The sequence below is a fragment of the Diadema setosum genome, chromosome 15 (genome assembly GCF_964275005.1).
Source record: "Diadema setosum chromosome 15, eeDiaSeto1, whole genome shotgun sequence".
Lineage (NCBI taxonomy): Eukaryota > Metazoa > Echinodermata > Echinoidea > Diadematoida > Diadematidae > Diadema > Diadema setosum.
The window spans coordinates 22,012,277-22,037,748 of NC_092699.1; the positions used below are offsets into that span (position 1 = coordinate 22,012,277).

Here is a 25,472-nt window from a genome sequence, read left to right on the forward strand (position 1 = left end):
ATAAATTATATACATCAACATATGTACAATAATCAGAAGGAACGATGCGTATACATGTATACTTCGCGAGCTTTCAGAAAATAACTTCAATTTTGGAAAATAGCGATCCACAAAAAAGCTAAGCTTGTAGGACGTGGATCCCTAGATAATTGATGAGTAAGCAATATATTATTCAAGTTTGTTTTATTATTTTCTTACAGCATTTATATTAAATATAGATTACTTAAGTCGTTTGTAAAAAAACGACTTAAGTAATGTTATGATTCATGTTATGATTCATATTATGATTCATGTTATGATTCATGTTTGCGAAAACTTTATCATTGTCCTAATACACTACCCTGACGAAGGCCCGACGAGGCGGGTTAAAAATTTTGTGAATAAAAACCTTCTTATTAGATCAACAGATGGCGTATTTGAGACTCATTGTTCTTATAATTATAAAATTTGAAGACCAACACGTGGAAAATTCCAAGATGAACATTATATAGTTTGTGTAAAATCATGCAATGGTATGTGTATACATGAAACAAAAAATAACCACACACACACCAGGGAGGTGAGACACCTCCCTGCACACACACACACACACACACACACACACATGAAGGAAAAAGAAGAAACCATGCACTCACAAGGTACAAGATGTAAAAAGTTAGAGAAGACACAAACATACAATGCTCCCTGCAATTCAGTGCAAGTACAGGTACAACATGAATGCACAAAAACGGTATAAGGTATATTGGCCTGTCGGATGCTGATAGGGAGATTGTTCCATAGTTTATGGGACAAGAGAGGAAAAAGGTGCTATCAGACACCATAATGTGAACTGGTGGTATGAGGTCCGACGGGATAAGTGGAGATTGGCAGTGGTAGCAGAACGAAGACGTCTGTATGGTGTTGTATATAATGGAGGATGTGGATGAAGAACACTGCGGAGAGAAACAAGATCTTGAAGGTATGGAAAGCGCGTGTCAGCTATCGGCTCGTGAAATAATGCAAATGTGACGAGATGATGGAGGCATGGAATAATCGTTCCCTTGATGACTTATCGAGATCATTTTATCTCCTTATCTTTCCTGTTTTGCAAACACCGTATGAGGCAGATCAACAGATATTCTTAATCAGATGATCTGAGAGTCAGGTTGATGTCGAGAATGATCTCGAGGTCTCGAATACTCTTTGACGATCGAAGAAATGCTTTCAGATTGAAAGTCAAGAAATGAATGACGGTCATATATTACGGAACTTGGATGTGAAATGAAGCATTTAAAGGTCCAGTTTACCTTTGGGAGCAGTGATTTCAAAAATGTTCAAGATATCACATTTGATGCATACGTGTAGATCTGTTGTATCATAAAACATCCTACCATATGAAATATTTGCAATAAAACCTAAAATATAAGGAGATATCAGGGTTTTTCTCAGTAAACCGTAACTGTATACGGTTTAGTCTGGAAACATTTTTTATTATAACTATTGTTCACATTTTGTGTATTTAACAACACTTAACATCGATTATACGGATTCAAATTTTGACAGTGGTTGTTTCTATCCCTAACTCACATTTTAGAACTATTTTAAAGCACTAATGCTTTCATCTGCAAATGGTAAATTATGCCTTTAAGTTTTGAGCTCGTGAAGCTTCCGTTTATGCTCAAATGACAATCTCTTAACATCACTGAGACAGGCGGAGAGTCCTGTGAGTGATCAAAATGAGCTCATGAATGTCCCACGATCAAAGGTTTACTTGACTGTCATCACAGCGTAGGGTGCATGTTGTATTCCATCAGCCGGGCCCCCCTGTTTCACAGTGTTTCTCACCAGTGTACACTTAGCTTTGTTCAAAATGGTTAAAGTTATATTATTATTATTATTATTATTATTATTATTATTATTATTATTATTATTATTACTATTATTATTATTATTATTGTAATTATCATTATTATTATTATTATTATTATTATTACTATTATTATTATTATTATTATTGTAATTATCATTATTATTATTATTATTATTATTATTATTATTATTATTATTATTATTATTATTATAGCTATCATCATTATTGTTTTCATCTTTATCCAGGGTGATCTCATTGTCAGAAGAAGATCTGAATGTGCAATTTTGGGTGTGTTTATTCGTTTTTATTTTCAGTATCTTTTGAGCTTTTTCAGTCTTTATTTTCATTATACAATGTTGGGCCTGATACCTTTTGACACACATAGGCCTTACCGTATTGCAATCTCTGAATCCGAGACCTCTGAAGTGATTCTTGGGTTCGTGAACATACTTCGTAAATGGATATCGAAATGTGAGGCAGAGATCAATATGCCTCTATGACATGTAATGGTTTATTCACTGCTCCTAACGATGATTCTGGCACTATTATTTAGTTTTTGTCTCGCACACTGCCAATTTTCTCTCGGCGCCCGTTGCTAGTCCATGCAGACTATAATACCATGCAGAATATGGTTACTTTGTCGTCTGGTCTTGGAATCATTCGCTATACACAGTATATAAGGAGCTCCTTCCTGGCAACACAACAGAAACACGTGTTTTGGTTGCGTGCAAATTATACCTTGTTACCACATGACCGGAGTCTGACCCGCTCTGATTTTAAGTCAGTAAAAGCGACCGCAAAACAGCAAATTGAAGAAGGAACCTTGTTATGCGGTAAAAGAGAGGTCATGTCATGATGTCATCATGTGAAATGGATAAATGATTGTGTATTGCGTGTATAACTGAATAAACGCACTTGAATGATGATTGCTATGTAATAGATCCACCTTCCTGTTATGATATTGCCTCATGAAGGACGGTTGTAGGTCATAGCCGAGCCCCCGGCAACGCCCACAGAACCAACCAATCAGATCTCCGGAGAGCCAACACAACCCACTGGAATGTTTACGTTTACGTTGGTGCTCTTCACGTCTTTCAGTCCTTCAGCCCCTTTCTTCCTTTTGTGTAGGCCCTACTCTTCACAAATGCAGCAGACTGTGCAAATAGACAAACATAACTGGGCCAAGGTAAAACCCCATATAACATTAAAAATCTCCCCATCTACCTTACATGGCAAGAATAATGGAATGAGATAAGAACAAAATAATTGTTATATCAAGCCTATTGCAACAGAAGGGAGTATTATTTGTAATAAAATTATCATCATGCATTCATCTACATTAATTCCCATAACCTGTTGGACGTTCTTTGACTTTGAATATCTAATTACAAGAAGAATGAGTCTCAAATACGCCATTATTCTATGGATCCAACAAGGTTTTTATTCACATGCGTGTTGTTACGATGTAATATGTGGTTATGATTCATGTTTGCGAAAAACTTTATCATTGTCCTAGTATGACACTACACTGACGAAGGCCCGAGGGGTCAAAAATTTTGAGAATAAAAACCTTCTTATTGGATCAACAGATGGCGTATTTGAGACTCATTCTTCTTATAATATTATAAAATTTGAAGTCCAACATGTGGAAAATTCCGAGATAAACATCTCTCTCTCTCTCTCTCTCTCTCTCTCTCTCTCTCTCTCTCTCTCTCTCTCTCTATATATATATATATATATATATATATATAATATATATGTATATATAATAGTGCAAGAGATAGTTCCCTTCCCAAACGTCCGCGGTGCCTCATTGTGGGTATAATATACTGAAAGAAATTAGACCAAGGCAGACGTTGCTCTCGATCTTGAGTCTCCCTTTTATTCAGTCAAGCTTTCGACCAGTCATCAGACCTTCCTCACTCCTAAGGATCTACCAACAGAATACCAGGTAGTTATTATCTGAATAACCTCATGTGTCATATTATGGGATGCAATGTCATATATTACCAATCTTCTGAATTATTTCCATTATATACACAAATCAATCATTCAATTCAATACAAATATCCAATCTAGCCTCATCTCATCACCAAAATAACATCATATATCCAGAAAATATACATGAATAAATTCTTATATCATAGTGCTGACATGTAATAACCATATTTTCTCATAATTCTAAGCATAATAGTCACAAACAAAATCATAAACATATGTTCATAATTTGCATTGCGTATGTATACATACACACACACACATGCATATACATATTCACATACACACACATACCCAAGCAAACACACACACAGACACACACACAACTCCGGTTGATGTAATACTATCTAAATCAACATATCATATATATTTCTTATATTACCGAAATATGATAACCTGAACCACTGCCAAAATATATCAACTCTTGAATCAGATATTTAAACAATATTCTATGAATTACCTGCGTGAGACCTGTATCATTTGACATGTGTCCTGCATCACAGCACCATGTGCTCATCTTTTGTCCAAAAAATACAATAATTAACATTCAATCATAATACTTCTTATTTTGCATTATACATTTCATTCATATCAAATCACATAAACTCATTACGCTCAACATTATTCATATATACCCTCTTATGATCACACAATAAATATCGGTACATACAAATGAAATCTCAACAGTCGCGATATATCTAACCTGTATTACCTGTGTTGGGCTATATGTCCTGTCTGGTCATGGCTGAGTGTTCTGCTACGGGTGTCTGAAGTTAGAGTGAGGGGGTTCGGGAAAGGGGCTATGTTAGTCTGGGTACCAAAGGCTGAACCTTGTTTTACCGTCCACCCAATATTTTTTGATGGTTTTATCCTATTTCGGGGGTGCTGAGCCCGAATCTGCATGATGCAACTCTTGCATCCTTGAGGGTTTTGAGATATTCAAGATGGCCGCAAAAATGGCCGCCCAAACCGGAAATTCCCATGTATTTCCTTCTAAATGGTGAGAAATTGAAAACAATTGATGGTTTTACCCTATTTCGAGGGTGCTGAATCCAAATCTTGATGACGCAACTCTTGCATCCTTGAGGGTTTTGAGATATTCAAGATGGCCACCAAAATGGCCGCCCAAACCGGAAATTCCTATGCATTTCCTTCTAAATGGTGAGAAATAGAAAACAATTGATGGTTCTAAGCTATTTCGAAGGTGCTGGATCCAAATCTGGCCGATGCGACTCTTGCATCCTTGATGATATTGAGATATTCAAGATGGCCGCCAAAATGGCAGCCAAATTACCCGGAAATTCCTATGTATTTCCTTCTAAATGGTGAGAAGTTCAAAACAATTTGTGGTTCTAAGCTATTTCGAGGATGTTGAATCCGAATCTGGCTGTTGCGACTCTTGCATCATTGAGGATTTTGAGATATTCAAGATGGCCGGCAAATTGGCCGCCAAAATGGCCGCCCAAACCGGAAATTCCTATGTATTTCCTTCTTAGTGGTGAGTAATTGAAAACAATTGATAGTTCGAAGCTATTTCTATACGGTGCTGAATCCGAATCAGGATAATGCAACTCTTGCATTTAAGGGTTCTGAGATATTCAAGATGGCCGCCAAAATGGCCGCCAAAACCGGAAATTCCCCTGTATTTCCTTCTAAATGGCGGGAAATTGAAAAACTATTGATGGTTTTACCCTAGTTCGAGGGTGCTGAGTCAGAATCTTGATAAAACTCTTGTATCCTTAAAGGTAGGGGATACCTTTTACAGACCTCCCAAAATGCAGCAAAACATTAAATATGAACCTCAGGGGACTTGTTTAGGCCACTGCTGAGAAATTTGGAAGTCAACAGTTATCTACAATTTGAATAATGCACAAAACTCAACTACTCAGTAGTTCTGTGTGTCAGCCACACTTAAGCCTTTTTGTTGCAGTCTTCTGTATTTTTTAATCTATAAACACAAATCTAAAAGTATAAGAGCTGATGTAATAACATATAGAGTGTGTGGCAAGATGTTTGTAAGTTTTGATGAACTTTCTTCACAAAATATACATGAATTGATGGACACACATGCAGTGCATGGGTCTGCAAAGGTAGCCTAGTAATGTACTGGAATTTACGGTGAGCCCCGAAAAAAATTAAATTCAAAATCTAACGGTCAATAAAAATGCACTAAATGTTACCTTCCACTTTCAATACTTTATGGGAGTTTCTAAAATGATACTCTCTTCAACATACCACTGTATTTATACAACTCTTCATTTGAGGCATGCAAATGGGATTCCCTACCTTTAAGGGTTTTGAGATGATAAAGATGGCGACGAAAATGACCGCCAAAAATGGAAACTCACATATAGACCCCCTTTTTCCTTCTAAATGGTGTAAAATTGAAAACAAATTCATGGTTGTACCCTATTTTGAGTTTGCTGAATTTGAAGCTGCAGGATACAGCTCTTGCATCCTTAATGGTTTTGAGATGATAAAGATGGCCGCCAAAATGGCCCCCAAATGGCCGTCAAAAACGGAAATTCCCATGTAGGCCCCCTAATTCGTTCTATATGGTGTAAAATTGAACACAATTGGTAGTTTCACCCTATTTTGAGGGTGCTGAATCCGAACCTGGTTGATGCAACTTTTGTGTGTGTGTGTGTTTTTTTTTTTTTTTTTTTTTTGGGGGGGGGGGGTTTGAGAATTCCAAGATGACTGCCAAAATAACTGTCAATATTGAAATTTTTGAGACCCCATTCAGCACCCTCGACATTTTGTTGTTGCCATTTTTGCGTTCCTTAGGGTTTTGAGATGTCCAAGATGACCGCCAAAATAATTGGCAGAAATTGAAATTCCAACGTTAATATTTTTTCTAAATGGTGAAAATTTGAAAATAAATTGGTCTCACCCCCATTTCGAGGGTGCTGAAGGTTTTGAGATATTTACAAATGTCCTGTATAAACGGAAATTCCTTGATATTATCTTATAAATTGTGAAATATTGTGCTATAATGTGAAGCGAGTGATTAAATGCAATAATCCGTATTCTTGAATTCAAGTCGGTTGAGCAAATTTGTCAAATCAGCCAACAATTAATGGCATCAAAAATGACTGTCACAATGGTATTGTAATATACTGAGATATTCCGATATGTCTCAAACGGAACTTTAACACGTAATGGAAAGAAAAATGATATTGACATCATACTGACACGTACAAACACAAGGATAAGACTGAAAATTCCTTTATGCACAATTGTTATAAAGTAATGCCTGTGGTAGCCAATAAGGGCTCTGCAGACTGATGTGAAGTTAATCCTCTTTGGCTATAAGAGTAATATTAAATTATGGCCTGCTGGTATGGTGTTGAAATTTGTCTTGTATTCTTATGAGTCTCGCCGCGTGCTCTTATGAAACTTGTGGCATATTCTGATTACGTCACTAGTAATGGTTGCATCCATGACCACTATAGTAGATAATTATCGATATAAGGGTAATTTCAAAAGCACTTTGCGTGCTTATGATATTCGTAAGTAACTTGATACTGGACTATCAACTATTACCTTAGATGTTGTTGTTTGTTTGTTTGTTTGTTTTTTTACTGCGCGTTACCTGTGATTTTTCCATCCCCTCGTGTGTATATATGATATCGTCGCTTGGGCGACAAGACCCTGTATCTAAAATTTTAGTGAAAATGACATTTTTTAAATAAACAGATAATCAGTTAATGATGCCCTGTCCAAACCTTAGCTCTCTTACCCCAAAAATGAAGCTACCATGGCATGTCAAAGGAAAGGTTCTCTCATTTGTTATAGTGCTTTGGCTGCCATGTTTGTTTGCTTTCTGTTTTTGTTTTTCTCTCCCGAACATGTGACATTTTGTAGATACGAGGTTTGTCGCCCCATATGTATGTATGTATGTATATATATATATATATATATATATATATATATATATATATATATATATCTCCAATATTACATCATATTGAAGAAAAATTTGAAGCAGAACTATAAAAATGTCCAACTCTTGTCTTCAACAATGTCATCAAGACTACCAATATAAACCAATTAACCAATGTGAGTGTTCATGGATGAAACGATTAAAACTGTTCATGGATTAAAACTGGTAATATTGGGAATCTCGGTAAACTTCTCTACATCACTATCACAATATGATCGAGATGGGTATGTCTCGTCCACTGATTGTTAGTGTTCAAAACATATCAGTGATATATAGATGAAGCAGTGTAATCTTTCAAATATTCAACCGCATCTGTAGTCTTGCAGGATTCATTCCTGGCACAGCTGTATCTTACAATCTCCAAGATATCCGGTAAAGCTGGTTTCCCTGTACAGCAAGCTCAGACTGGGATGGACAATATGCGTTCGTTTATCGGCGAAGTATGTGTGGGTTTAGATTCTGCCATTGACGAAAACATAAAATAGGGTAAAACCATTTATTGTTGTCAATTCCTCACTATCCTGGCGAGCAAATTGTTCTCAATTGCGAAACATTAAAATTGAAATACGTAGAAATTTCCGGTTTTGGCGGCCATTTTGAAATCGGAATAGGACAGAACCATCAATTGTTCTCAATTTTGAACCATTGAGAATGAAATACGTGAGAATTTCCGGTTTTGGCGGCCCTTTTGGCGGCCATCTTGAATATCTCAAAATCCTCAAGGATGCAGAAGTTGCATCATCCAGATTCGGACTCGGCACCCTCCACACAGGGTAAAGCCATCAATTGCTTTCAATTTCTTACCATTTGGAAGGAAATACATCGGAATTTCTGGTTTTAATTGGCGGTTATTTCGGCGGCCACTTTGGCGGCCATCTCGAATATCTCAAAACCCTCAAGGATGCAAGAGTTGCATCATCCAGATTGGGATTCAGCACCATGGAAATAAGGTAAAACCATCGTTTTCAATTTCTCACCATTTAAAAGGAAATACATGGGAATTTCCGGTTTTGGCGGCCATTTTGGTGGCCATCTTGAATATCTCAAAACCCTCAAGGATGCAAGAGTTGCATCATCCAGATTTTGATTCAGCACCCTCGAAATAGGGTAAAACCATCAAGTGTTTTCAATTTCTCACCATTAAGAATGAAATACGTGAGAATTTCTTGTTTTGGCGGCCATTTTGGCGGCCATCTGAATATCTCAAAATCCTCAAGGATGAAGGAGTTGCATCATCAAGATTTGGATTCAGCACCCTCCAAATGGGGTAAAACCATCAATTGTTTTCAATTTCTCACCATTTAAAAGGAAATACATGGGAATATCCTGTTTGGGCGGCCATTTTGGCGGCCATCTTGAATATCTCAAAATCCTCAAGGATGCAAGAGTTGCATCATCCAGATTTGGATTCAGCACCCTCGAAATAGGGTAAAACCATCAAGTGTTTTCAATTTCTCACCATTGAGAATGAAATACGTGATAATTTCTTGTTTTGGCGGCCGTTTTGGCGGCCATCTTGAATATCTCAAAATCCTCAAGGATGAAGGAGTTGCATCATCAAGATTTGAATTCAGCACCCTCCAAACAGGGTAAAACCATCAATTGTTTTCAATTTTTCACCATTTAGAAGGAAATACATGGGAATTTCCGGTTTGGGCGGCCATTTTGGCGGCCATCTTGAATATCTCAAAACCCTCAAGGATGCAAGAGTTGCATCATCCAGATTGGGATTCAGCACCCTCGAAATAGGGTAAAACCATCAAAAAACGTTGGGTGGACGGTAAAACAAGGTTATGCCCAAAAAGTGGCTTTGGCACCCAGACTATGTGGGGTTCATTGGTCAACGTTAATGCCATTGGGGGTCAGTGTTTTCAATTTCTTTATCCAGAAGGATTCTCTATGGAGGATTACTTGGTGGGATTTTGTTCTGATTGTCTCGATGCCTGTGATCTCTACATTGTCAATTGAGTCATGCATAAGCGATTCTGAAGTGGTGGGTGCGGGGGGGGGGGGGATCGTGGTTGTAGATCGTTGTGGTGTGGTCATTGTTCTGTTGGTAGGCTGGAGATATATGTATATATATATATATATATTAGTTTGTGTAAAATTATGCAATGGTATGTGTATACATGAAACAAAAAATAACCACCACACACACACACACACCCACACACACACACATGAAGGAAAAAGAAGAAACCATGCACCCACAAGGTGCAAGAAGTAAAAAGTTAGAGAAGACACAAACATACAATGCTCCCTGCAAATCACTGCAAGTACAGGTACAACATGAATGCACAAAAATTACACTCTGCATGACATACACCACAAACATACAATACATATGCAAATAAAAGTGAGAGAAGATACAAGGGGGAGTGGTTACTTGCCACATATGAAACTTGGAAATGCAACCATCACATACAAGTATATGCACCATGATTATATTTAAAAAAACATTCACCAACATAAATGCAATGGAAATTCAATCTGTATGTACAAGTTGTACTTACTAACACATTTATTGTGACTTGATAAGTGGCCAAGTAACTTTCTTCAGAGGCAGTGTAGAAGAGCATGTGTTCAACGACATGCTACATTGCACGCTCTCTTTCTTAACCTTTCTATTCTCGGTTAAACACAAGGCAGGTAATTTCTCTTTATCGATTTCTACCTTGAGGCCACTGGCAGTGATTGTAACATTGCACTGGCATCATTTCAGTATGTCAATGTAATTCACACAAAGTATACATGAATTGCAAATTTACAGTGATAACTACTGTACTAGTCACCCTGCTAATAACAATATTAGCAGAATAGGAATGACATACTATAATATTTCATCAGGGCTTGATATTAGCAGAACCACTGTCCACTAAGAACAGATGTCTGGCCATCAAATTTCCAAAAAGACTATCTTTTAGAGGCCTGATTGGGAAGGTAAAATTTTAAATGATTTTCTTTTATTTTGGGCTGCATTTTTCTTTTTTGGTGAGTTTGGTGAGTTTGACTGCTTAACAATGTTGTGGTAGTTCACTTCACAAGACCTGAAGAAAAATGCAGTTACCACGGCAACACATCAGGTACAAACACAAAGAGTGTCTTGCATAACTACACCTATAGATCATTTTAGGCCCTACATACTGAATTTGAAATAAATTGCTTAAACACTGTGAAAGTGGTTCACTCCACAAGGTTTTGGGAAAATTGTGGTTACCATGGCAATGCTTTCTCTGGCAAACATACAAAAAAGCATGTCTTGCACATCTACACCACAATGTCATTATGTACACCAAATTTGAGTTCAATTGCTTCAAAACTGTGGAAGCAGTTCACGCCACAAGATTTTCAAGAAAATATGCCATTACCATGGCCACGCCTTGTCAGGTACAAGCACAAAGTGTGTCTTGCATAACTTCACCTATAGATCATTATACATACCAAATTTGAAATGAATTGCTTAATTACTGTGGAAGTAGTTCACTCCATAAGGTTTTGGGGAAATTGTGGTTACCATGACAGTGCTATCTCCGACAAACATAAAAAAACGTCTTGCACATCTACACATCAATATCATGTACAATTTACACCAAATTTGAGTCCAATTGCTTCAAAACTGTGGGAGCAGTTCACTCCACAAGATTTTCAAGAAAATATGCCATTACCATGGCCGCGCCTTGTCAGGTACAAACACAAAGTGTGTCTTGCATAACTTCACCTATAGATCATTATACATACCAAATTTGAAATAAATTGCTTAATTACTGTGGAAGTAGTTCACTCCATAAGGTTTTGGGGAAATTGTGGTTACCATGACAATGCTATCTCCGACAAACATAAAAAAACGTCTTGCACATCTACACATCAATATCATGTACACCAAATTTGAGTCCAATTGCTTCAAAATTGTGGAAGGAGTTCGCGACGCAAGATTTGCTACAGACTGATGCCCGACTGATCACACGCTGATTCCTATATACCCCCTTATACACTTCGTGTATAAGGGGGTACAAAAAGCACTTTCTTGAATGATGAAAATGCAAATTATCTGAGGTTCAGAAAGATGAGTATAAAATCCCCTTAGAATGCATAGAAGAAGTAGAAAACTTGTACAGTGGTAGAAGAGGCTAAGACGATACTGACCCTGTTTGCAGCACTCTTATGTGTGTGTGTGTGAGCGAGCGAGTGTGCGCGCATAGGTGCATTTGTAATGGAAGACTGGTGATAGTTGAACATTCTGATGGGGCATTAATGAGGAAAAACAAACATGAAACAAACTTTGATTTTAAATGATGCAGCAAGTAACTGATTTATCAGTATAATGATCATAAATGTACTATTGGTAAGCAAGGAAATCTAGATAAGTGTGTGTGTGTGTGTGTGTGTGTGTGTGTTTCCATCATTGTCAGTAAACTACAAAGTTTTCTGAAATACTCCAGGCAATTCAAATATTTCAAGTTAAAAATTTGCTGCACTAGTAAAAGTTTGCAATGCACACAGAGTGTTTGCTGAATGTTATATGTTCTACTCAAATGTACCACTTTTTCATTTTTTGGAGGGTGGAGTGGGGAAGGGGCAGGTTGGATGGAATTAGCAAATGATAAATACTTCATGGTCTACCACTGCATTTAATGCAACACACTCTACTTCATGGTCTACCACTGCATTTAATGCAACACACTATTCATCACATATGCATTATTTCAGTTTTGAAAATTCTGAATTCAGCATGAAATTCTGTTTCAGTCACCTTTCAATCAAGTGCAGGAAATTGAGAATATATTTCCTGAAACAATGGTATAAGAATAAACTGGAACTCAAAGCACCATTTCAATACTTATTATTTAAACGAATAATGAATTCATTTACCGTTGAGGACGAGCTCATTTTGCCGTGACACAAATTTCCCATACAGACACCTGCTGGAGTATACTAGGGACCAGCCTTCAATGAAATATCAACACACAACAAAGTGACTGTCCAATACACAAATCACTCTACTATGATACACAAGGATTCAAACAGTACATATGTTTCATTACACCTTTTGTAGACATTTGTACCATAGTATTTGGCAAAAGGTAACAACCTGGCACATTACAGCTTACTGTAAAAACACAGTATTTTCATGGCAATTTTTTTTTTTTCTAAATTGAGCAGATGGCCTTTTTCACAGCATGAAATTTTCTCAAAGTACTGTACCTCTGGCATTTAATGCACATAGTGTCAACAAGAACTTTTGTGTCTGCAAATCTTTGTGTTCGTGAAATTCAAGGAATTAAAATGTAAAGGAACATAAAACTTGGAAAATATAAAACAATTTGTATATTATAGTCAAGTGTTCCTTTGACAGCTGTTGACTCTCCCATCTCAGCAGTATTTCGTCACGGGAACACACACACATAACAAAGTCTTTCAGTACAACAAAGTATGAGGCACTATCACCACCAATTTTGTATCCAATAAAATCTACTACGCCTATATAAAACTTTATAAATGTATGTTAAAACTTTTTCTGAATACATCTTCTATACATATCTGATGATCATCGCATTATAACAATTATATTACCATCATGGCACACAATAACTTGTTCCACCAAAACCATACTGGACCCCACGCAAGACCAGCTTAACGTAGCTGAATATGGGCTATCCAGCCATCTTCTCAGATGGAAAATGAACAAACAAACAAACAAACAATACCTTTTCTGGCTTGACATACTCATATCATGTAAACAAGTCATGCATTGTATATATTTTGCAATCATATACACCACATATATCATCATATATCTCACCCATTTTCATGACTTGAAGTAACAAGAATGCTACCAGCTAAATTAAGGAATATGAGCTATTATACATACACATGTATCAGCAATGCATCAGCAATCTTTAGGAGCATGGGAATTGTGCGGAATACACATTAACCAGACAGGATGGAATGTCTATTTGCATCAATCAAGCAATCTCTACTGACCAACCTACCACATATTGGTACAATCAGGAGTCTGAGGTTGTTACCTTTGACATACATTGGCACTAACAGAAAAACATATTTTTCCTATTCATTCAATGTACATGCAGTTGCACCTGATCATATAAATAAAACTTAGTTCACACAGTTGATGAGAGATTCTGTAATGCACAGTAATGGTGGAACTTTCTCCCCGTACTCTACAAAATCTCAAGTTGTAACAGCTGAGTAGTATTCATTGTACCACTGAACCACAGTACATTGACTGGTGGAGGAAAAGTTGAACAGTATTACATATTAGACTTCTATTCAATGATAATACAAAACTTTTTCATTAATTCCTCAGCATGATATTTGCTTTCAATGCTTATGAGACAATTGTAAACTTGGCGGTAGGTGAACTCCTTCCCAAGGATATGTTTAACCTTCAGCAGCAGCTGATACTTTAGTTCCCCAATATCACCCTTGTTAAGTTCTTCCAGATCTATAATGTTGTTCTCTGTGAGTTTCATATTCCTACAGAGATTCTTGACTTGTAGATGACTGAGCTCCCTTGAAATCACAAGACAATGATGGTCTTCCACCGTGTAATCTTTAAAAAAGAATGGTGAAAAGAACAACACATACAGTAAGAGATGTGGAATCATCATCACACCTTTACAAAAAAGAATTAAATAATACATTGGCAACATTAGAAAAAAAAATTGTGATCCATGTTTCAATGGTATGCAAGTTAATTGATAATAGAATATACAGATGTTTCATTCACAGTGAAAATAATCTGTCCAGTGATAACTTTGTCGAGTGAAAAGAAAATAACAGAAAATAAATGCACTCAGCCTATTTCAAGAAACTGGATGATGGGGCACCAATTTGCAATGTATTATAGAAAAGTATAATAATATGTATATAATGTTTTACAATTCACTGAAAATGATCAGTCTTTGCTACTTCCACATTCTGAGTACATTTATGGAATAATAATTTATCCAAAATCCCTCATTCATTTCACAATGACAATACAGAACTATCAGGGAAATATAAACACTTACATCTGATGGTAAGATTTCTTTTTAAAAAAAGACTAAAGACCTGCACGTTGAAATGCCCAAATATTGTGTCACAAACCGTTGTCATTTGGAGTAAGTTTTACATTTGAGAGATGACAATATCTTATACAGGGTGTCCCAAAAAAAGCGGAACGGTGGATTTTTAGTACCTTGCGGTCTAAAAGTTACATATCTTTTGACATCATTAGAAAGAGCATCTTCCGCAGAAGACTATGATACCAAAATCATTACATTTGGTTTAGTGCTTTTTATTCTACGACAATATCTGAAAATGCAGTCATTGTCAAATTTTGCCGGATTTTTGCGACTTATGATGTAATAATTTGAGTGCGAAACACGATCCATACGAAGAATATTGTGTAAAGCTCGGTGATCCATGTCAACAAAAGATACAGCTTTCACAGTGGGCATGGGCCAGAAAAAACAGTGTCTGTGTGTGTGTGTGCCCCCAATATGAAGGCGTTATCTTCTGTTGACATGGATCAACGAGCTTACACAATTCACCGTATGGAACACGTGACGCACCCAAATTATTATCTCATAAGTCGCAAAAAATTGAAAATGACTGCATTTACAGAAATTGGCGTAGAATAAAAGTACTGAACCAAATTTAATGATTTTGGTATCATGGTCTTCTGCGGAAGATGCTCTTTCTAATGATGTCAAAACCTATATCACTTTTAGAATGCAAAGTACTGAAAATCCACCGTTCTGCTTTTTTGGGGATACCCGGTATATATCTTATAATTTATATATATAAGTCTGGAACTCCTTTACACACAATTCCTTCAAACCTAATTCATGTGGACATAGTCATATCTTTGAATGTACAAGTTCAATGCTCCACCTTTTCATTACCTCCGCCAAGGGAGGAGGTTATGTTTTTGTTACCGTTTGTCTGTTTGTCCCTGTGAAAAATAACTCAAAAAGTAGAATTTGGATGAAACTTACAGGAAAGGTTGAGAATGACACAAGCAACAAATGATTAAATTTTGGTAGTGATCCGAGAATTTGGGGGGAATTTATGAGGGATTTTTTAACATTTTGACAGGCAGGGTCAATGAACTTGGGAGTTCAAGCTGCGCATTTTTGAGGTTTTCAAACGCGCACTTTAGTGCATGCTCCACTTTCTGCAGCTGTGCAAGGCACGTCGCGCAGCTGAGGGTTTATGATGTAACAAAGGCTTCTGTTTTGGGGAAATCAGGTGAGTTTACAGAATGTATACCTATGGGTGTGGAAATCACTGATCTCTATGGAAGAGCCCATAGAGCTTTTCCCCAGTGGTGGAGAGGGAAAAAAAAATCTTTTTGGGAAGAGCAAGATCATTGCTGAAAAGTAGCTGCTTGGCAGAGGTCTGTGCTCTCAGAGTGCTTTTCTAGTTTGTTTTCCATTCAAGACACAGGCACAATTATAATGCTGTCTCATTGAATCATATGTTTTTTAACACTTATTCATAATCACAATAGTGAACTGGATCTTGATCTTGCATGTGTGTGTGTGAGCCTTTAGCCCATAACTTACAAGTTCTACATGTTCTCATATAAAGTAAGATGCTCTACTTGTGTGATCTTTGGAGTTAAGCGCTAACCCCATCATTCTGATCATACTTTCAAAGAGTTTAGTAGCCAGTAAAAGACAGAGATATATATACGTACCTGCCATATTTCGTCTTTGTGCAGGTTCCTTAACTGGGCTTGGCGGTGGCACAGGTTTAACATTGGCTCCAACTGGGTTGACACTGTAGACATCAGATGCACTATCAGCTTCCCTACTTGGACTTCTGGAAGAATCATTGTCCGACAAGTGAGTTGCACCACCAGTCTCATTACATTCTGCTCGTGGAGACTGGACTCTGCTTCCTTGGTTGCCATCATCACTCCTGACTTTTCCTGGCCCAAGTGTCAACCTCATAGTTCCGTTTGGTTTTAAACATGGATCTCCTCCCTTCCGGGCATGACCTCCTGGGAATACTTGAGACATATTTCCATTGGGTTTTTTCTTTGCTACATTTTCCTGAGTTGGTGAGAGGTTTGACTGATCAGCTGCTGTTGAAGAGGATTCCGATGTGGGTGATTCTGACCGACTGTCATGGAACTGACTTTTTAGTTTGCCTTCTTGATTGTGCACTGAGCCTCTGTCTTCTGCTAATGTTCTTTTACTCTTTCTATCAGCACTCCCTTTAACTACAGAGATTTTAGCAACGTGGGTTTCTCCACATCCTTTATCAGGTCCATTCTCAGTGACGTTATCCTTCCTTCTATGCATATCATCCTCACAAGAATTTTGGATCCTAGAATCTTGTCCAAGTTCTGTAACTTCAAGTTCAACTTGTTCAGAACCGCTGGTTTTCGTGTCACTAACATGTGATGCTCTTGACACTTGGGATTTACTTCCGGCTGGCTTTGAACCTTCCTCAGTGCTTTTCTCCTTGCTCTTATTGACAAACTGAACTCTTTTTACATCTCCTGAATGCTTCTGACCGTGTGGTCTATCAGCTTCCTGAGAGTCTTTTGCAGCACTGTCTGTATTGTTGTCTGCGATGGACAACTGATCACCAACTCTTGATGATCGCACATTTTCATAATGTCCCGTTTTCCCTGCATGACGTGGATCATCAGCATCTGACACGTTACCCCTAGAAGAAGAAGGCACCTCTTGACTTTGCTCTCCTCCATTTGGACTGTGAATGTGGGCTGTGACTTTCAATCCTGGGCCACATCCAGGATCTCCTGGTCTCCCTAGCTGTCCTTCTGTAACAGATCCTGCTCCCCTTGCTGAGTCACATCCACTTACCACACCTGGACCGGTGCCACCATTGGTATTTATCATCTGGGTTTCCATGGTAGCAGACAGATTGTCATCCAAATCACCTGTTGCTTCTTGGGTGTGGCTTCCCCTGCCCCCATTGGAAAGGGAAGGATTCCCTCCCACATCTTCACTTGGTACGTGTAGTAGAGGCTCTGCAGCAAACAAACAACACACACACAATCATGTTATACGGAGTTGTTACTCATACATTACATGTGAGCTTGTGTACACATGAAATCCTACACTTATGGAAAGTACACTTTCCTTTATTGGATATGATACAGAGTGTGCATATATCCTTTATCAAAAGTATCATCAGGGTATGAATATCTAGCATTTTTAGCATAATACAAAAAAAAAAAGATTATGAACATTTTATTAAAATAAATATGTATATATCATTCACCCTAGTAAAGGGCACATTGATATTGTGATAACTGAGGTGAGTAAAGAGCTGCTTTCTATTGCTGACATAATTTGGTGATAGTCATGTTTATAATGCTTACCATTTAATTCCCTCTAACATACATCCCTATTTAGGGTGCTTCACTTAAAAGCATCTACCAATAAAAGTTTTGAAAAAGTAAAGAGACTCTTTTCTTTGCCCTCTTCACCCACCCTCCCAACACTTGAACTTCAACAAACACAAAGAAAAGGTGAGAAAAAAAAAACACAAAGTGTTGTTATTTAATTACTTACTTCTTTCTGGTGATTCATCGCCATCAGGCTGTTGGTTCCTTTCAATTGCATTTAGCTGCACAACTGTAAAACATGTAATGGCATATAAGGCTAATACACAATCACATGCGAGAGATGATTACATTGAGGTTTTCAATAGACTGGCACAAATACAGATTACAGATTACCTAGTGCCTATATATGCTAAAATCTTATTCATTATTACATAAAACCTCAAAACATACTTCCATGTAAATGTATCTAATGATGAAATATCAATGGTCACATTCCAGCAACAGTCAAGATGACAAAGGCTGCAACACAAATAAAGTATCATTGCCTTAGATGACAGAAATCTGGAATTTTGTTGTTACACTAATCTTTCGTCAAAAGTTGATTGTTACACATAATGTATTTACAAGACACCACTGCACATACTAAATCAAACTGCATAATGCATGTAATTTTGAATCATATGAGACAACTGAATCAATTAACCCCTTCCATACAAGAACCTGGTGGCCTGTGTATCAAATATATGAGGATTTCAGAATTTAGTATGCAATGGGTTAACATGGTGCCAAAATAACTCTAGAAAAATGAGCATTTATCATGACTGTTATAGAAGTGTACAGGATATCAGTGAAGATATTTTTCACCAGCTGAAATTGCTAATCAAATTTGATTTTGAAAATTATTCCCTGACTGTACAGGTGCATGGAAGAAGCCGGTAATCTATCAACATATAACTTCATTGTAGTCTCTCCCTCAGACCAGCCCCTTCTTCATCCTAGACTATGAACAAGGGTACACTGCGAATGCACTGTACCCTGAATGTGCTAACAACCATGTAGCATCAAGTTGAAAACATTTAGTGTAAGCAGGACTATAGCATCAAAACATTTGGTAAGACTGTAAAGTCTGCATGAGTTAGCCATTTGGCGTTTAAGTCATGGTTTGGTGAGGTATAGAAATGTTATGTTTGGCCCTTTTCCTTTACAAAATTATAAATCCAAATCTTCCGTATGCCATTTTACCCAATCACAGTTTGACTAAGTTTCTATGCATCAAGCTTTGACAAAACGAAATTGTAAATTTATTGCACAGAGGTTTAAAAACAAATATTTTCAGAGTTGTGTGTGTGTGTGTGTGTGTGTGTGTCTGTAGTTGATTGCCCATTTTGCTTTAAAAAATGCTAGAAACAGATTGTAAATGCATGCATAACACAAGCGGCCTTCTAATTAAGAAAGTCATTACCCCATTACACACACATCAAGAAGTATTCTGGATTGGAATTGTACACATCTTACCATCAGAACCATTGTTGGGGACAGTAGGTGCATATCTCTTAACTCTCTCTCTCCACCACATAATGGTCATGATGACCAACAGCACAACTGCGATGACCAAAAAGACTGCCAGCACAATCACTGTAGTGGAGTAGTCCTTTGTGTTTGTGTGGGCTGGAAACAGAGAGATGGAGGGGATAGCAAATAGTAGCTTTGTAGCAAAATACTGCTTTGATATGTATCAAAAATGTGGGATATTATTATGAAGCATTTACAGTTCTAAAGCACGTCTGAAGAATATAAGAGTGCCCTTCTTATTCTGGTGACATGTCAGAATAATGTTAAACTATCAATATTAATCTTTCAAAATTTGTTTGAAACTAGAAATGTCGCTATGGCAACTGGTATGCCTCTGCCATAATGCATGGTTCTATGAATAGGTCTATAGCACAATGTCTTGACAATGTGTGATGACAGTTTTACATAACTGGCAAAATATTAAAATGACAGGTTTGTTACAAATGCATTGAATGTTCACTTTCCTTGAACTAGGTTTACTTGAATGAATGACTATACTGTCAAAGAGTGCAGGTATTAGGGGATTTGAGGATCTGCACTTTTGACCCTTTTATAACTTTAAAGAAGAAGTGAAATTATAGCACTTTCACTTGACTTTTGACCTTTTGGCAAGAAACTTCCAAGAGAATCTGTATTGGGTAATACATGCATACTAAGTTTCAAGAAAAAATCCTGCAGGCATTACATAAGATGAGAGGGAAATAATGACATTTTGATGAGTTGACCTTGATCTTTGACCCATGACCCCTAAAATTCCTACATGATCACTGCCAGTCAGTACATTCATATATACTAAGTCCCATGAAGATACGTCCCATGAAGATACTTTGAAATATTTGTGAGATATAGAGAAAAAAAGTGAAATTTTAACATTTTCAATTGACCTTTGACCTTGACCTTTGGCCTCATGACACAAAACTCTCTCTCTGGGGAATCTTTGTTTGGTAGTTCATGTATACACCAAATTTCAAGAAAATACCTCAATGCATTGCACAGATATAGGGGAAATAGTGAAATTTTGAGCATCTGACCTTTACCTTTTGACCTTCGACCTTGAGCATGTGTACCCAAAAGTTGATAGGCACAACTCTGCCCACTCATACATATTCATGTCAAGTTTCATTAGGATATCTCAAAGGGTTTTTTTTAGATATGCTGTCCCCAAATTGATTACGGACGGACGGATGAATGCACAACCCGAAAGCATAATGCCTCCGGCGACACATCGTGGCGGAGGCATTTAAGTACTGTGGTATATGTAGTGACAGTTTTGTTGTCAGTAAAGTCAAGATAAAGACCTATCAAGGGATATGGCCATCCAGTTTTTGTAGACAGGTACAGTGCAGTAGACATTTTTTCAGAGACATTCCCAATTTTCAGGAGTAAGTAAAACAAATTTACATGCAAATAATTTGATGCACATGTTAATATTACACAAGCACAAACAAACACACACACACACATACATACACACACAAACAAAGAACACAAAAAAACGAAGAACAATCCAGTACTTACACAAAGCGACCTCATTTTACCATTTTATAAAAAAGGGGGCATGGTGCTCATCTGAACACAGTGTCGTCTTAATGATGCTTCCTGCTATTAAGTTTATAACTTTTATAATTTCCACATTACGTGGAAGTTTGGGCCATAACAAAATCAACTAGAAAAGCACTTTTGAGAGCACAGATCTCTGCTAAACAGCTCATTTCCACCCATACTTGCATGGCGAAAATAGCTCTTACTTCCCAATGATTAAGCTCTGCTGTGTCTCAGAGTCTACATCATCAGCAGCTCATACTGAAAGCTACACTTTGTGTGCCGTTCATCAGTCGTACTGAAATATTTGAATTCCCTGGTTTTTTGGCTCAATTTGCAAATGAAAATCCTTCAAAACATAAAAAAAGTGTCCTGAATCCAGGCAGTGATCCTAATCAAGACCAAAATTTAATATGCTGTTCCCTGTATCATTATCAATTTTTCCTGTATTTCAGTTTTATCCAAATCTGTTCACAACTTTATGAGTCATTCTGCCAACAGACAGACTTAAACAAGCAAACAAGTGCTGACAAAAAAACATAACCTAACCTCCTTTGTGGAGGTAATAAATTTCTGGTAAAAATTGCTGCACCAATGAATGGAATCCTTTAATAACTTCGTAGTTGCAAAATGCTGACTAAGGACCGTGTGAATAAAAATTAGATGATAATAGCTGAATTGTGTATTAAAAGGGTGCCAAACTTTGACTTGAAGGAGAATGACATGATTCATAGAGAATATATGTGCATACAGAGAATGCAGCAATTTCTAGTAGAAAGCATCAGCAAAGTTTGTGAAGAATCGGACATTCCCTCCAGAAGTTGTGAATTCTTACAGTTTTGGTGCAACCATCACCAGATGAGAAGACTACAACACTTTGTAATGTCATGTTTGGACAACATAAAGAAGATTTACAGAAAATTGGTGTATAGCATACTTTATTTCCATTGCAAATTAAAGCATGTGATAAATAATCCTAGGATACTACCTGCCCACAGGCAGGTACGTACAAGGAAAAAAATACAGTGGACCCAGTCCACATTCCATATATTTTAGCTTTTTTAGCATCATGACAGAGTACCTGACTTATGTTTTCAGAAAGCAAGGGGTATAATGATACCTTCAACATAAGTAACTAGAAAAGCACTCTGAGAGCGCAGACTTCCGCCAAGCAGCTACTTTCCACCGATGATCTTGCTCTTCCCAAAAGAGATTTTCTCCACTCCACCACTGGGGAAAAGCTCTTTGGGCTCTTCCATAGAGATCAGTGATTTCCACCCAAAGGTATGCATGCTGAAAAATCATCAGATTTCCCAATATAGAAGCCTTTGATTCGTCATAAACCCTCAGCTGTGCTGCACGCCTCGCCCTAGCAGAAAGTGGAGCATGCACTTTCGTGCGCGTTTGAAAACCTCAAAAATGCGCAGTTTGAACTCCAAAGTTCATTGACCCTACTTGTCAAAATATCAAAAATCCTTCATAAATTCCCCAAAATTCTCGGATCACTTTCAAAATTTAATCATCTGTTACTTGTGTCATTCTCCACCATTCCTGTAAGATTCATTCAAATCCGTTAACTACTTTTCGAGTTATTTTACACATGGACAAACAAACAAACAAACCAACAGTAACAAAAACATAACATTCTCCTTGGTGGAGGTAATTAACAGGTTGAGGTAATGTGTACTTTGCATAAAGAATGAAACTTTGTAGAACCCTCTTTTCTCTATTTTTTCCATACATGGTGCCACTAACTGCAGCAGTCTTCTCATCCATCTATGGCTGCACTGACACTTGAAAAAATCATGGTTTGTCAGATTTTCCTCAAACCTCACTGGTGTGTTCTACTAATACGCTGCATTCACTATTAAATCCACATGTATATTTGGCTTTAATTTCCCTTAAAAATCAGGGAAAGAAATCAGAGAAAATCCTTGCATTTTGCTTTTATGCTTCCACTATAGCCACACACACACCTATGGCTTCTGGCTGAGTTGGTGCAACTGGTGTAGTACTGGTACTGTCATCATCCGGCCCAGTTGATGTACTCTGTGATGATAAAGCCTCTTGGACTACCTCAGAAGATGAAAGTCCCTGAGTAGGCGTTGAAGTGGTTGAACCACCCTCTGGAATGATCATTGGAGAACACACTGTATCTGTCTCATCCGTACAGGGCTGCTCCTCATATTCCCCATCCTCACACTGTGTGCATGGGTTGCAGGAGCGACAGTTGGGCCGTGACTGATAGGTCAGCGTGGGGCACCTCTCACATCTGTACAGAAAAACAAACAAACAAACACACAAACAAATCTTGGTAACTGGTTATTCTAGATGCCACAGGACACAATACAGTTGAACCTCTCTTATCCGGCCTCCCTTTATCCGGATCTCTCTATTCTACGGACGCAATCTCGCCGTGATTTTGTTAAAAAAATAATTACGGGAGGAAAGGGGGATTCCCAACTCCTTGAGAACTCCTGTACAAACACACATGAATTACATATTACTTCCAACATGATTAACCCTATAAAGCCCAAGCTATTTTGACCCCTTCTAGGCCCAATGGAGGGGGGGGGGGGAACACATTGTGCCCCCCCCCCCATATAACCTCTTTATTATAGGGTGTATGACTGTCATATTTGGCACATGGGTAGAGCAACTCATACTCTACATGACCCGACATTTGGAATTTCCCAAGGTCATCCACTGAGGGCGCTATTTACCAAAATATAAAGAAATACTTCGGAAATATGCTAAAATCATGTTTTTTCTTTGTATTTCTTTATCCCCAGTATATATGTTTCTATTTTATATCAATCATTTTCATATTTACCATAAAGGAAAAGCAAGTCAACCTTCACAATTTGTAATGGTTGAAATTGCTCAAGGTCAACATGTGGGGGCGCTATTCATTACAATATAAAGGAATATATGAAACCTATGATGTATTGCTTGGAATGGGTACATATATTGGTATCACATTTCATATTTCCAAAATATTGAAATTTTGAGTTTGCAGATTGATAATATGATAAACAAATGATATTACAGGCAAAGCTTGTGTGAAAATAACCCAAAATAAAAGGGTAGTCTTTGAAAAATGCTGTATTTTCGATTATTTCCATCATATCTATTGTTTGATGCATATGTCATGGAAAAATAAAGGAAACAATAAGAAAAGCATTTCAGGGTAATTGACAACCATTATTACTTCACATTTTGGTCCTTCAGCAAATTACAGCCAAGAAAATCCCCATTTCATCCATTATTATACTGTTAACTGAAATTGGAACAGAAAATCATGCAAAATCTGATGAACATGGTTGTCAGTTTACGGTTGCCATGGCAACCAGCCATATCGAACATGGCTAAATTATATATCAAAATGTTCGCAAAAAGATTCTAGGAAAAGTCACCAAATTTGGTTGAAATCGAGTAAAGGGTGTGGGAGTGGCAAACGAAAATATGGTAGGGGGGCACAATGTGCCCCCCCCCCCCTTGGGCTTTACAGGGTTAACATACATTACATCAAATTTCCTTCCAAATTGTTTACCTTCAGACATTTTAACATTCCCAAACATCCCCAAATCATCGCAAGAACATGGACAGATTATGCGCTCGAGTCCTCTCATATCGCATTGCCACATATAGGTCCATACACAGCCATCGATATGACTAGATAGACATGCATTGTTTCGAGTCATTGGCTGAGCAACGAATGATATTGAACACTCCAAATTTTGAAGCTTAGTTTCGTCGACTTGTACTGTTTTATTTTCAAGATCTACTTGATACATTTCTTAATAATTATTTAGGTAAATCATCCCAAGAATTTATAAAAGAAAATGATTTCATTCTTGCAAACACGAACCTCTATTTTGGGGTCTGTTACTGAGTGTAACAAAGAAAAGGTTGCAGTATACACATTACTATATGTGGTACTACAATGGGCTACATCAGTACATGTGTATGTATATGTACATGTATAAAGCATTGAGTCTCCCGTATCCAGCCAAATCCCTTATCCGGACGAGCCCCGGTGCCGACTTGTCCGGATACGAGAGGTTCAACTGTATATGTTTTTGTGTTCCCAACTGTTGTGAAGAGGAGAACAAAGCACAAACCATCAATAATAAAACTTGCTGTTAAGCATTTAAAGCAACACATAGTGATTGTAATGGCTCAAAATTTATCTTTCACCAATTGGACTTTTCTCGCAATATATCAGAAAGCAC

The 25,472-nt window shown here is 37.4% G+C and overlaps 1 protein-coding gene and 1 long non-coding RNA gene across 2 annotated transcripts in view; both read right to left on the reverse strand.

Annotated features, from left to right (window-relative positions):
- Positions 1-16,753, reverse strand: part of LOC140238592 (uncharacterized) — a 50,298-nt gene extending 33,545 nt beyond the window's left edge. The window contains exons 1-2 of the mRNA XM_072318493.1: positions 16,498-16,753; positions 14,217-14,364 (exon numbers count right to left, since the gene is read on the reverse strand). Coding sequence (XP_072174594.1) covers positions 14,217-14,364; positions 16,498-16,753 — 404 coding nt within the window. The remainder of the gene's footprint in view (positions 1-14,216; positions 14,365-16,497) is intronic.
- Positions 16,754-17,556: 803 nt separating this feature from the next.
- On the reverse strand, positions 17,557-19,731 carry LOC140238837 (uncharacterized). The gene is made up of 3 exons (XR_011901923.1): positions 19,639-19,731; positions 18,350-18,412; positions 17,557-17,802 (listed from the first exon to the last, which is right to left on the reverse strand). It is a non-coding gene; the product is annotated as an uncharacterized lncRNA (long non-coding RNA).
- Positions 19,732-25,472: the final 5,741 nt, after the last annotated feature.